Genomic DNA, 15,434 nt, shown 5'->3' with positions numbered 1-15,434 from the left:
CAAGAACACATTTGACTTGATGGGGGCTCTCCTAGGGAAATTTAGCATTCCTATAAAAACATGTGTGTCCCTTCCCTCCTCTGCAAGTAGCCATATATGTATATATGTGTGTATACATGTATATATGTATGTAGATATTTGCATTTTCTTGAAAGAAAAGTTTGCTTTATTTTGTTCTGTAGTAGCTTTGTACTTGTCATTTACTGAGTTCTCTGCAAGAGAATATGTACTTTAATCTGTGTTGCTTCTAGTGTGGCCCAAAAGAGCTTTATCTAAATCTGTGACAACAGATATCAACCTTGATTTGCAGCCCTGTGATACAGGGCTGAGAGCATCATTTAAGCTGAAGTACTTTATGAAACAGCAATTTCAAAACATAAAGCATGATTTAGAAGTTGTATGACAGGCAGACTCCACTAATCATCACCCATCCATGGTATGTGAACAAAGGTGTTCCTTCTATGGCAGTTGTTATGGCTATTTATTGAGTTTGAGTATTAATGCTTGGGATAATTCAGAATCTATGAAATGGAGCTTTCTGTCTGGTTTTATATATATAATTTGAAATAATCAGCTATTTTTTAATGGGTACTTTTATTGGTATTTTCTATTTCTGATGAATTATCTTGAACTTATTTATGCAAAGACTTTCTGAACTGCAAAAAATCTCTCAAACTAAAAGCATCTGAGAAAGAACACAAACAATACTTGTATGGTGCAAAGTAGTTTTTAAGTAAATTAAAATAAGATTCAAGAGCTAGAGGGTCTTTGTGTTTATCTAACAGTGTGAAAAAAATAAGTGGTTTTAAAAGAATAGACTCTGAGGAAGACAGAAAAGTGCAGAAAAGTGCAAGCAACACTACAACTCACTCCATGAGCTTTAAATATGGAATCCTCCATAATTTTGTTGTGGATTTTGTTTTTATTCCCCTCCTATGTCCCAGCCCATCACCATCCTCAAGTGTATTTGGAATATCTAGAACTCAGAAACCTGAAGTTTACTACAAACACACACAGAGTGCTTTTAAAGAGGACATTCTTCTCTCTCCTGTTGTCCTGGTCACCTTTCCATTGGCTGACTTGCAGTTTTAAAATCTGCACATTTTTTCTGTCCATGCAGTTTGTCCTTTCTTTTCACAGGTGGCTTTAGTACTCCCTCGACTTTAATTATCTTTGTCAGCCTTATTTGACATTGTAGCAAGAGAAGTGCTCTCGTTACAGTATTTGAGTACCTTGCCAGATTGCAACAGGGGAATTTTTCAGTATTTGTGAATTAATTTGATATCACCTGGCAGTGAGAGCTTTCTTAGGGTTCCAGATAAAGGTTCATGACCATACCACCAGCACAGTGACTTCTACTGATTATTGCATACAATTATCATTTGCAGTAGGTATTTAATTTATTTTTTGGGGTTATATCTTAGCATGAAATTAAAAAAAAAAATACCCTCAGGAGAAAGATGTACACTTCTTCCAGGTGGCAATGAATACTTTTTTTGACTGCCAGATTATTGTAAAAAAAGAGCAAAGTACAACACAGTGTCAATAATTTAAGCCACTGCTGGTTCAGGGCAAAATATGACATTTTTCATATTACTTAGATTTCTGAAGTGCACTCTGTGACAGCTGGCTTCTTAATCATGTACCTCTGAAATTGTCACAGATTAACATAAAGGTTATTTAAATGTCTGAAAAAGGTTTGGAAAGACTGAAAAAAATCAAAAAGCAGAACACTTCCATGTCTTAAATCTAATAATTCTGTCATGAAAATGACTACCAAGAAATGACTTAATGCAAATGCAGAACAGCAGCAAGTTGCTGTGTGGTCAGTGTGATCCTTCTTCATCACACCCAGAACATGGCTGAAGAGGAGCTAAAAAGAGATCTCCAAGCTGGACATAGGAAGGTGGCACTGCAGCAGCTCTCACATTATATAGATGTAATTTAGTGAGAAGCAATAGTGTCAAAAACAAGGAGGAAGGTGTAAGCAAAAAGAAGTTAGGGTTTTGAATCCATCTCTTGTTGGTGCAGGACTGTTCTCTGCAGAAGATCTTCTCATGCTATGCCTAATCCGCTTTTAAATTCCCTCTGGAAAAGTAGTTTCCATAACTTCCCATGGGAGGAAGAGATGATGTTTGGTATCTTTTTTTCAGAAAGCTGCTGGTGGTATCCAGCCTGCTTCCCTTCTCCTAATTCCACCTTATTAGTCAGAATGGTCTCCTGCGCAGCGCTCTGACCAATGCTGCTCTTCCTTTCTGTCCTGAGCCTGCAGAGGGGTGGTGCCTGCTGGGCCATCATGGGCTGCCACAGGGCCCAGAGGGGCCCCAGGCTGACCAGAGCACAGGGCAGGAACTGCTCTCTCTGAGGAGCAGTATAAATTCAGTGTCCTACACCCATAGTGTCCTAGGGGCAGCCTCAGGGCAGTCTCCCTCTCCAGGTAGCTTGAGTGCAAAAATGTCACAGATCTTCCATGTCAGAACTTGGCATTTATTTCTGACCACCTGCAGCCCCCCGTGGCAGGGCTGTAAAGGAGATGTAACACCTGTAAGAAGCAGCTGCCACCTCCCTTTATCACAGATTTTCCAAACAGTAGGAAACAGCAGCTTTGTGGGTTTCCTAATTCTCAAACTTCTTGGCTAGGGCTTTACTTCAGTAAACAGGCACATCCCAGAGTATGGATGCCCCTTCAACCCATTTGTTCACATATATTTAGACACAACAGGAACTTACAGAATTGCTTCAAATTTTGTCAGAGACATATTGCACTGTGTCCTGCCCCCTTCCCTCTATTTTGGGATTCCTTACACTACAACATGGGGCATACTCAAAGTTTTCCAATGTATTTGCTTTTTCTTAAGTCCTGGCCCTGGTTTGCTATTGACAGTAAATATTGTTGACATTCAGTAAATCTGGCCTTTGAAATTACCTTAAACTATAGAGTAACAAAATATAGTCTGTTTTATGAAAACTCAGGTCCATGTGCAAATTCAGGGGTTTATTCTTCACATCTCTCATATGTTTGTTGACACCTGTCTTAGATATCTGGTGAAATGCACAATTTATTTTTCTAACCTAGTAACTTCAGATGACAATCTGACACATACATTTTACATTGTTTCTTGCAAGTTAGCTTCCACAATCTCCTGACAGGGCTTTTGTTTTTTGGGTTTTTTTTTTTTTGGGGGGGGGGGGTGGTGTTTCAGTATTTGAATAAGCTTTAGTTTGTCAACAACTTTCTGTCACTGTGGTGCCTCTAGGAGAACAGAAATATCCCATGGTTCCAGTAACTCTAGTTCAACACTGCTGTTGGATTTTGCACTCACAAACATGGGTGAGTAGAAAACAGCAAGAGCAATTACACAAAAATATTGTGCCAACTCACTCATCTTAATAAGAACCAGGCACATGCTAAAATGAACATAGGAAATAGGTTTCTATTTGCTCCACATTATCCATCCACTTATTTAAGTAAGACCTCTATAAATATGGTTTTGTCTTGGCAAAGTTAAATAGATTTGTTTATCAAGACACTGGTGTTAATATTAACTGTGTAATTCTTTTCCATGGAAACACAGAATAGCTTGGATTGGAAGGGACCTTGAAGATCATCTAGTTCCAACATCCCTGTTTCTTGGAGAAGGTTGAACACCTGCCTGCCCATGGGAAGCAGTGAATTAATTTCTTGTTTTGCTTTGCCTGGGTGCACAGCTTTTTCTTTCCCTATTAAACTATCTTTATCCTAACCTGTGAGTTTTCTGGCTTTTATTCTTCCAATTCTCTCCCCCTTTCCACCAGGGAAAGTGAGTGAGCAGCTGCATGGTTAAGCTGCCAGCTGGGGTTAAACCACATACATAGATACTTTAATGATTTAGTATTTTGTACCTGAGTCAATTTATGCAAAATTTGCATTCCTGAGTAACTTGCAAATTAAAAGACTTTGTATCCATAGCAAAAGGGAACTTTCACATGTGTGGTCTTTGCAACATTTTTTTCTGCTAAACCACCAGCTCAACATATTCACTAAAAATTTAGTGACTTTTCATTACAAAAATTCCTATACAGTTCTAAGAATTCATTGCTGATGTTAGTGAGTGGGCCAGGACTAAACAGCAGTAGTTCCACAGATTTATATTTTTTTATCATTAATGTTTTGAAAATAATATCTTATCTTTGATTACCTTTTGGAAAAAAAAAATCAGATTTTTTCAAAAATTCACCACCTGTCAAGCAGAAGGTTGCTTCTAGCAGATTCCCTCAGCAGCTGTAAGAAACTTACCAAATCATGGCAATCATAGAGCTTACTGCAGTCATGTATAAAGTTTATATAAACTTCCTACATGGTGTGACCACAATTTATCCAGCTCAAATAGTATATTCCATTTTAAAATCTTTTTTTCCCTCTATATTATTGTGCTATTATAAGAAACAGCAAGATTTCTGAAGAAATAGAAGAGGCATCATTAGATTTTAATTGCAATCAATTGGTAAGGTCAGAAGGAAAGACATTTATCAACTGAGAATGTCTTTAAAACATTAAGAAAAATATTAAACCGTTTTCTGAACTATGAAGAACAGAAAGTGTCTAATTTCACTAACCTACCATTGTGCTCAAAATCTTTCCCTTTAATTATTGGTGAAGACAGATTCAACACAGGAGTGGCCTAATAAATGAGGAATGAGATTCATAAAGTAACTTCAAGTCTACAACACATAGCTATATCAAGCAAACATTTATTCCTCAGTTTGTGAAGTCACTAGAAGAGTAGAGATTATAAAAAAAATCAAGAAAAAGTCAATATTTTTCAGGCCTGAACTTTACAGCTTCTAAAATGAACACTGGAACATATTAAAATCAATTTGCACTTGAATGAAAGCAAAACAGGGATAAATGTTTTTAAATAATTTGAATTCCAAAAAAAGCACTACCATTTGTATCATTCTTACCTGCAGAAGTTTTCACAATTTCTGAAGTATTTCTGAGACCCATAAAGTCAAACTGATAGAGCCTCCAAGATTTCTGGTCAGCAGCTTCCACTGAATTTTTCCTCCATCTGTAAATCATTTCCTCTTTAGGATAGCCATCTAGAAATTAATACATATACACATATGCATATGAATATTTTGCATTTCATAAAAAAATGTTTTGCAAAATATTATCTGTTCACTGTTTCAGTGCTGTTTGGGAACACCTAAATTTCTGATCTGTTGCTTTGTCAGTGAGTTAACACTGGCATCATTCAGCCAGAGTTGTATGGCACACAAAAATAGAGGCATAATGTACACAAAAATAGAGACATAATACTGGCAAACTTGTGATTTTTCACAATCATTGCTTTTTAACAATAGAAAAAATATGATTGGTTCTATCCCAAACAGATCTCTTCAGAGGTGCAGTTGACCAATTGGAGGTCCAGACACTGAAGTATGCTGCTTTGCATAAGCTCCGAAGAACAACAGAATGCAAAAAATGGGGAGTCTCTCAGTGGAAAATATGAACAATTCAAAAGGACACATTGTTTTAAAAGCTGCAATAGTTCTAGTGAGGGGTGTGCTACTGTACTTCTAAAAGAAAGATAACAGTGCAAAAGAAAGCAAAATTTTAATTAGCATGGGAATTTTAAAGTGATTATGCTACCGTATCTCTTCTGAAGTCTGCAGTAATTAATGAGGCATCACCTGATCTCTACTGCTCAAATAGCTTCTGAAAGTCTTTATCAGTTTAGCACTCAGTGGTCATATTAATTCTTATGCCAATTTTTAATTTCCTCTTTGTTAGAGAATGTAATCTTGCAATCGATGTCCAACAAATCTTCAACCAGTCCATACCATAACAATAAACCATCTAAAAACAACAGCCCACCCATGCTAGTTAAAATTAGATTGTTCTCTAATGCATAATACAATCAATTTTTATTCATCTCATTAATATAATAGCTGTAGATTACAAGGCAAATTAAAAGCCTAACAACAACAATAGATGGTTAATATAATTGTCACATCAGTAATTTATTTTTCCCCATTGAAAACTGATACATTTTTATATTTGCATTGCAAAACAACCTCTCTGGTCATGGCGCTATTTCCTTGATGTCTTCCTCCTGTGAGTGTCTTTTTAATCTTGTTTTAGGTTCCACCCTGCCGGGGTACTGCTGTAAGGTGTGCACAGCCTCATTTATCCCTCCCACTAACACAGCAAGAAAAGTACCCACAAATCCCTCAGTTCTAAAAAAATGACAAAAAAAGTCACTATGTGTTAATTTAAAATGTCACATTTGTATATTTCCCATCAATGTAAATAAAGAAATAACCTGTGAAGGACCCAACTGAGAAACAAACACTGTTCTCTGTGAGAACTCTTGCTGCCAAGTAGATTCTGCCGCCAATTCCGCTGTGCAAGTCTGTGAGATTGACCTAAAGGTTAATTTTTTTTGGCTGGTAGATTATGTCAGAGAATGCAGCGATACAGTGAAAGAAGTCAAGCTTTGCAGAGCCTCCAAGCCACAGCCCTGAATGATCCGAAAACTTCCCGAGTCTGGCTCCTGTTTGACTGAACCCTCTGATCACATTTCTTCCTCTTCCAAGTAACAAACAATAAGATGAGGAAATGGCCTCAAGTTGCACCAGGATGGGGAGTGGCGGTGTTAAACTGAATAGGGAACATAAGATGGAGTCCCTTTTCTCAGATAAATTTCACTATAATCATTGTAAGTAAAAATGTTTCAAATATCTTGCAAGTAAAAACAAAATACTTTTAATACATTATTTTTAAGTGATCCAAAATGACATTTTTATATCTTTTCCCCAAATTTTGCTGAAAAAGTTGTATCAGTCAGTCTTGAATTGAATTTCTTCTTGATTTTTTCCTTTCTTTTCATCCCATGACCACCCCACAAAAAAAAAAAAAAAATCCATTACTCTGTCAGTATGCCTGAAAGCTTGCTATCATATTAACCAAGGCATAGCTGTTTATCCTGACAAGAGCAATATGCAGTCAGGAAAAAGTTAATGGACTCTCATCCTTCAAGATTTTTCCTGTATTTTTGACTAAGAAAAGTCAAATTCAGTTTCAAAGTCTCTTTTCAGTATTATTCATCATCATTAAATCATAAGCAACTGACCTCAGGAGACCACTGTGACACTTCAATAGTTCCTTAATCCACAGTTGCTGAGATCTGCTCTTACAATGATTTGGTTGCTTGCATCAAAAGAGAGAAGTACTAGAGATTCAATGGGAGTTGTTTCAACCTCTTAAATAACTGCTATTATGTTCTGCTCTGGTGCCAGGTGACTGACTTCACTTTTCAATTATTTAAAAGAATAATAATTTTATGAAGGAGTGACACATCTCTATGGACAGTATATCACTCCTAGAATTCATTTAACTTACAGATTAGACTGTTCATGACAGTTCTTCTTTTGGTGATATTCAATATTTCTTGTACACAGCCTAATTGTTTCTAGCCCCTTAAATATTTCATTTTCGCAAATATCAGAACTGGAGGCTTCAGTACTTCCACAAGAAGATGCAATCTTTATTGTTCAGCTTCCTTTTGTTTTCCCAGCATGACAAACGACAGTAAATTATCTTAAATTTTAAGCCTTGTGGCTTCAAGTCATTCACTCTGAAAAAACTTCTGTCAAGTGTATTTACCCTTCCAAGTTGCTTTAGGTTATGTAAAAATATTCACACTGCAGTAGGGCAAGCCTCCAGGAGGTCCTGGAGGCTTTCCAGCAGGTGCCAGTAAGATGGCAAAGGTGATGGCACTGGAGAAAGACAACCAAGTGTGTTCTGTGTTACAGACATCTGAGCTCTGGCAACCTGCAACTCAGGATCTTCTCAGCCAAAGTCTGTGTCAACAACTTTGTGTTCCCTCTCATCATTTTACTTGATTAAATTCTCCTACTTTCTGTCCCAGAGGTTGTTTTGTAGGCAGTGCTGCAACTTTTATATGCCATATCAGCAACTTCTAGAGACCACCCTGATCATCTGGTTTTTTGTAACATGGTGCTACATGTTTTTGCAAAATCAGGTCAGAACCAAATTTGACTCTTTAAGAGCTCAAGAGGAAGTATATGCGTAATGCCTTGTGTTTACTTTCACCAAACATACATAATGACTTTGCTTTTCCACTTTTTGCCAGTTTGAAGGTGAAACTATTATAAAAGAAAAGTAAATTGTCATGATAACCTCTCAGAGTCTCTGCATTTTCCTGTATTTGCCCTTTATTATTGAGATACTCGGACTTGTGTTACCAGATCTCCTCACATCACCACCATATAATTTAGAAGTGGAAGGTTAAAAATATACAAACTTGATGTTCATACTGCTTCACTTTCCAGGGAGACTGATTTGTGCAGAAGGCTCCACCAAAGTGCTGAAAGAATGGTCAAGGCCAAAACAGCACCAGGATGGATAAGAGGCATAAGCAGCCATAAGCTGGCCATGAGAATTCTTATCAAATGGCCCTGAAGCATGTCTGCTACAGGCATTAACACTGATGGAAAAATCTCCAACTTTTGCAATATGACCATTGATGCCTATTTGTGCATATTGCCTCTAACCTTGATTTCCAAAATGCTGTTATTGATCTGGACACCTTAGATCAGGGCCTGATATCTTTGTTTCACTTTCTTTTGTGTGACAATGTAGTTATTTTGGGAAGTGAGTAGAGCTGGAAAGACGGCCGAAAAGACATCACGTCAAAAAGGACAAAGACCACTCGAAAAGGGAAAAAGTTTTCCACAGAAAAGTATCCAAGACATGAAATGATAGAGAGACATAGAAAAAAAATAAAAAAGAGGTCTTTCATCTCTTCAGACATACTTTACCCACTCTGGAATACATTTATTTCACTGCTGGTTCCCCACACTGTTCATTCACATGTAACACAGGTAGACCCAGCTTATAGCAGAAGGAATAAAAGAACTAGGCTCCTTCTTAGCCTTGCAAACATTTGTGTGCTCAGAGTATGCTCAATGAAAGCAGCAGCAAAGCTGAAAATGTGGGGGAAGCATGAAAGAAAGATTGCTTCTGTTAAGTATCTGTCAGGAGCTGATGCTTGTGACAAGAGTATGTTTTTGAAAGATGTAGCTGGATTCTGGGAAGGTTTTGCTTTTCCATGGGTGTTAGATACAGACTCAAAGTCAGTAGGAAGTATGATCTCAAAGATGAGCTGCTGCCATCAATGAGTGGCTGGAGTTTACATCATGGGCATGGAGGGAGGGTTGTAGATGCTGGTGAAGTGGTCAGGAGAGGGAGGATGCTCAATTACAATTAGAGGCAAGGAATAAGCAGCCCTTTACACCATACAGCCAGAAACACTTTGCCTTCTTGAATGCTACCATGTTAACTCTGCTTCAGGCTAATTGGGAGACCTCTGTCAACGCAGCCTGGGTCAGAGGAGGATAATGAACTCCACAAATGCACCTTTCTCTGGTACCATCTTGTGAATTACAAATCATATGCTTCCACAAAGTCTGCCTGGGCTTTTTTTTTTTTTTTCTTGTTAGCAGTCTTTAGAACTGCTTTGTTGGCAAGGAAACTGAATTTTAATACAAACTTCTCAGTGTTTGGAGGAAGAGGTTTCTCGGTGAGCTGTTCCTGTATCTGTATGGTGTTTGTTCTCAGAAGGCTTTTAAAGTAGGAGAATCCTGAAAGTTCCCCTATTAAAACTGGTATTATTACCTTATATTTCATGATAGTATGAACTTACTAAGCACAACTAGATGGCAGAAAAAGCAAAGTTGTAGTTCAATTATTTTAAAATTAAAAAAAAAATAGGGTATATAGACAACTCATTATGTTTCAGCAGGAGGAACCCTTCAGGGTAGAAGGAAGCAAAAGTAGGGAAAGTGAATGGAGATTGAATAATTTACTTTACATCTACGGAAAACAATACTCATAGCTTAATGCATATTGACTTATCTCTGTCTCCTAATGAAGGGGAAGGGGAAGGGGAAGGGGAAGGGGAAGGGGAAGGGGAAGGGGAAGGGGAAGGGGAAGGGGAAGGGGAAGGGGAAGGGGAAGGGGAAGGGGAAGGGGAAGGGGAAGGGAGGAGAGGAGAGGAGAGGAGAGGAGAGGAGAGGAGAGGAGAGGAGAGGAGAGGAGAGGAGAGGAGAGGAGAGGAGAGGAGAGGAGAGGAGAGGAGAGGAGAGGAGAGGAGAGGAGAGGAGAGGAGAGGAGAGGAGAGGAGAGGAGAGGAGAGGAGAGGAGAGGAGAGGAGAGGAGAGGAGAGGAGAGGAGAGGAGAGGAGAGGAGAGGAGAGGAGAGGAGAGGAGAGGAAAGGAAAGGAAAGGAAAGGAAAGGAAAGGAAAGGAAAGGAAAGGAAAGGAAAGGAAAGGAAAGGAAAGGAAAGGAAAGGAAAGGAAAGGAAAGGAAAGGAAAGGAAAGGAAAGGAAAGGAAAGGAACTTGAAAAGCAGCTATGGTAATAATAATAATTAAAGATAAATGTGTATGTCGTAAAGATAGCTTTTAATCCTGAAGTGATTTATTTCAGCAGTAGTAGATAATTGCACTTAGGTGATAACTACAGCAATTAGAAATGTTATTCTTTGCCCTGTTTGCTTGCATCAGTAATTGACACCTTATTAACAGTACATTAGCTCATGAAAAAAATCAACCAACATCATCATGACTGCAGATTAATGGATCTAATACTGCCCTGAAGTTAAAGGATGCATGTCCCATTGAAGATAGGTTTTCTAACTAAAAATTTGCTTTAATATAACTGTGATACAATTCTGATGAAGAACTAGAGGATCCAGTCACTATCATTAACAGTAATGCTTAACTATCCCTTACCTGGGGCTAATTCTCTATTGATAGAAGTGTAGAACGCTGATGTGATTTACTGATAAATTACATGGTAGCTTAGCTTTTGGGAGGAACTTGTGGCATCAATTCTTCTTTTGGGCCTTTAAAATAGAAAGAAGGAAAAGAGAGGTGTTGCTGTCACAGAAACAGTTCCCAAAACAAGGACTTTCTGTGAACCAGCTTTTGTCGGAAGTAATAATTTTCTTGCTACTTATAGACAAATTAAAATTTCGGTTCAGAGAAAACAGAGAAGAGAACAGAAAGGTGAAAATAAGAAGGGAAGAAGGCTGAGAAAAATGAACATAATTAGACTGAAAAGAGAGAGGTTTTCTCCTGATGTCATTTTGAGATGTGGCTTTTCCATGTACTCACTATCTTCTAAAATCTAACAGATGCATCTCAAATAGGGGTGCTAAGATTTTGTCACACACAGCCCTAGCAGCAAAAACTCCCAGTTCCAAGTATCAGATCCTGAAGGTCAGGTAGACTATCCTTAAGAAACTAAGGCAATTACCATGAGAAACTAAGGCAATCCTGTTGTATCATCATACTTCTGTCCTTATGCTCACCAAACAATTTCCATTTTGACTTATTTACAAGTAGTACCATGAGTGATTTGGTTTTGGAAAATGGTTGTTTTTTATCATATATTGTCCCTATAATTCCACCTTTCTATTGTTTCGAAAATGGTTTCATCTTTTCTGAAAAAAATCCACCAAAACTAAAACTGAAAAAAACAGTCTTGTCTTATAGCCTGCATTGATATTTTTCTATGCATTTTTATCTATATTCATATTTTTACTGCTTGCTAACAGTTTCATTTGGAAAGCAATTTTCAGAAGCCTCATGTGCAACAACTGCTTGCATTGTTCTGGACAGCAGTTTCTTTCACAAATGAATTCACTGGTAACTAAAACACCTGCTAAATGTTCAGATTCTTCTGATTTAGCCATATTTCATACTCATGCCTGACATCACTAACAGTAAATGGGCTGATCTCATGTCTAGTTTGTTGGATATAAATTGTATCTATCCTAAGGCTAGAATTCTGGCACAGATCAGAGTACTGAGGGCAAAGTTTGCTTAGTCATGTGCAGTCTTCCTCATGCTCTTTGTGGAATGGAAACTTCACCTCAGCTTCCTGTTCTTTAATGAATGTAACAATGTGAAGATTTTGCCCTCAGTTTTCTGCAATACCAATACTTGCAGGGAAGAATGAAAGTCCAAAAAGCAGTTTTCCTAGCTCAAGTTGTCTTTGGATCTGAATGATTCTGGAATATATACTTGTTCTATTCTCTATGTACTTAAAAATCTTCTTCTTATAAACAAATATGCAAGTAAGAGACAGAATTTCAGTTTCTAGCTCCCTATACTTATTTCTAATAGATAACATAGCTATTTGATAATGAACTGGTGTTGCCTCACAAATGTGTGTCTTTAGAGACAAAGAATAGACTTTATTCATGTGTATTCATGATTCTGCAGAATAGACTGTATTCATAATCCAGAAAACTTTTGATAATGTATTCCAAGTCTCACATATTTATTGGCTGCAAAACTACAGATGGTGATTCTCAGTAAAAAGATGTTTTCAGAAAGATGTGGCCTTTGAGATTCTGCTGGAATCCTGTGCTGCTGCTTTGTCCTGCCCTAGATCTTACACACCATGGTTAGCTCTGCATAGACATGGGAGGCTTCACCTGAGCCCTTGCTGTGCTCCATAGGACTTAGGGTGAGATTCAAAGAGATGGTAGTCTTGCCTCATCTCATCTCATCTCATCTCATCTCATCTCATCTCATCTCATCTCATCCCATCCCATCCCATCCCACCCCATCCCATCCCATCCTCCCTTCTTTCACACGTGCCCACAACAACGTCTGAATGATGCTGAGAATTCAAGAACTACGTACTATTGCTGAGAGATCAGACTCATCACTGTACTAATAAATATGTACATTGAGTTCTCTAATGGAAAACAAACAGCTCAAAATGAATATTTTAGCAGCTAAAATATTGTGCTTGGCTGACTGCATGAGCTCAAGTGAGAAAAGAAAAAATAATTTCTTTTTAGTTTATAACTGACCACTGAAGAACCTCCAGCTGTAGGTTTCAAGATTTTCTCATGACCATTTCAACATGAATTTTGTGCTGGATGTGAAAATTTTGAGGTGCTTCCCAGAATTTTTGCTAAGATGTGCGAAGTCTGAGTGACTGCATACTGAAATAGCATCTCAGGCAGATATAGGTGATATCAATCACTCACAATTTTCTGAACAACAGTTGGCTCCTAATTCAGCCCTATGTAAAAGAGGAAGACAGCATTATTTCAATAAAGCAGATGAAAAATATTTTTATAAACCAGAGGAAGTCAAAGCCCCTAGCAAGAGAATTCAAAACCAAACCTATCAGGGCTTGCTTGGGACATTTTAGAAATCAGAGCTATAAAACAGTCGAAGTAGAACATGAACCTCAGTTTATTAAAGGAATATCTGTCAAATCTTCAATTCTTTGATCTGCTCATATTCTCTATAGCCAGAATACAATCTTCCTTTTCCATTTATATCAAGTGCACTTTTATTGAAGATGCTTAGTGACAATGACCTTCTAAAGCAAGTACTTACATTTCTTATGACTGGGATGGACTGCAGTGCCACCAAAAGATTCTGGTCAGCTGATTTCAAACACCCCAGCAGGAGCTGAATACCATTCTGTAAGGCCTTTCAAGTATATTTTTTTTTCTTACTGATTATATAGGCCACCTCAAAATTAGGGGCAAAATAGCTGTGCAAGTTAAACGAAATAAATTCCATCAAAGTTCTTTATCACAAATATATGTGTTTTGGATTAAAAATAGCCCATAAATGTTCAGCTTTGACTGTACTGGATATTACAAGATAAAATAATCCTCTCTTTACACATTTAATTACAGTAATTAACTGAATCCTGCATGTAGGACTACTACAATTTCTTTTAAGACCATCCTGATGAGAAAGATAACATTGTTTACTTCATGCATTGCTTTGTTAAGCAAAGCACTGAGAAAATGTGTTTTGGCTCATCTGAAAATATCTAATGAACAAGCAGAGATTCAAGTGAAGACTCAGAGCTCAAATAAAGTAAAAAACACAGACTTGTATAGCTCAGGAAATGTAAAAAAGTACAGCTGTGAAGTTTCTTAGTCCAGGCAGGTGGGGACAAATAGAGAGAACATAATTTAATTACAGGCTTTTTCCTTTCATTGAGAAGTAATCTATCTAATCTTTTTATTTGAACACTTGATATGGATGGGGTTTCTAACACTGAGAACTCATTTTGTGTTTCTCACATGGGCCTGAGAGTATTTAAGGATTATTCTAAACATGCTTAATCCTTATCTTCCAAGTGCCACTCAATAATCACTATGTGCATGTTAAGTATGAGTGCAGTTAAAAGAGGTACACCTATTAACAGCATTTCTAAAGATGGAGAGGAAGAATTTGGAAATAATAATGTATAGATAGAAAATTTTGTATTCACAACTTGAAGGTAGCTGTTAAAATGAAATAATTATAGCATCCTTGGGAGTATTGGCATCCACCTATTTTTCAGTGTCCAACTTTTAAGGTTAGAAACACTCTACAATCTATCCACACTGGCCCCCATATAGAAATTTTCTATCAGATTTCATTTACAGAAATCATTGTAGCTAGATATTCAGCTCACATACTCCATATATTTTGTGACTAGCCTGAACTGTACATTTTCAGAGCCATGAAAATGAAAATTCAGCCATCGATAATGTTTTTTCTAAATTGCCATGAAACCCATTACAAGCTTCACAGAAGCTGCATCAGCAAAGCCCATGGCTTTACAAAAGCCATCAGAAATATACTATTCTCAGTCAACACAGCATTAATGGAAGCAGGTTATGAATTAGACTTCCATACAAGTTTATTATGACTTTTATATAGATCTTCTCAAAACAAATCAGGAATGAATAGCAAAAGGTAAAACAACAGAACACTCCAAATTGAAAACACAGTTTTTCCTGAGTACTGCCATTTCATAGAGTAAAATAATTTGCAGCATAAATTCAAAACTAAACAGAAAATTTCATTAAAACTGAGATTAAGCAGGATGAGCTTTTAAATGAAATGTGGAATAGGGCTGTTGCTGTTGAAAAGAAAAAGCCTATACAAACTTTTTTTTTATGAAGGACTAATGTCTCTTCTTAGCATCACAGTGCAGCTTAACATGTGAACTGACATTGAAAAATCAAAATCAGTTATTTATGGCTAATTTCTTCTAATAAGGGGGGCAGTTTCACTTTATTTACAAAAAAATTAGTGTTATCTGGTTATTAATGTCTTTACTATCATTCTGTATGTAGATTTATTGTTATGTACACACCTTTATAGTGATTTGCACACACACTAAAAAATAACATACATAGCTCTGTAAAGTAAAGCATCAAATCAATTTCTATTTTTCTGGTAACATTTTGTTAGTTTTCTAGTTTTAGCTGTGTAGGACTAGTTTGCACCTTATTGGCAAAGCATGCAGGACTTGGCAACCAAAGACAAATGTTAAAATACTTTTTCTGTCTCATGCTCATAAAAAAAATGAACTTTTTTCAGTCC

The 15,434-nt window shown here is 37.2% G+C and overlaps 1 protein-coding gene across 5 annotated transcripts in view; it reads right to left on the bottom strand.

Annotated features, from left to right (window-relative positions):
* GABRG3 (gamma-aminobutyric acid type A receptor subunit gamma3) overlaps nt 1-15,434 on the bottom strand; it is a 299,464-nt gene that overhangs the window by 51,459 nt on the left and 232,571 nt on the right. For all 5 annotated transcript variants that reach the window (XM_054654544.2, XM_077173454.1, XM_077173456.1 and 2 more), the window contains one exon: nt 4,945-5,082. In XM_054654544.2, coding sequence (XP_054510519.1) covers nt 4,945-5,082 — 138 coding nt within the window. The remainder of the gene's footprint in view (nt 1-4,944; nt 5,083-15,434) is intronic.

This window comes from Agelaius phoeniceus, chromosome 2, assembly GCF_051311805.1.
Source record: "Agelaius phoeniceus isolate bAgePho1 chromosome 2, bAgePho1.hap1, whole genome shotgun sequence".
In the NCBI taxonomy this organism is placed as follows: Eukaryota; Metazoa; Chordata; class Aves; order Passeriformes; family Icteridae; genus Agelaius; species Agelaius phoeniceus.
The sequence above is the reverse complement of the archived record's forward strand: the minus strand, read 5'-3'. Positions and strand labels throughout refer to the sequence as shown.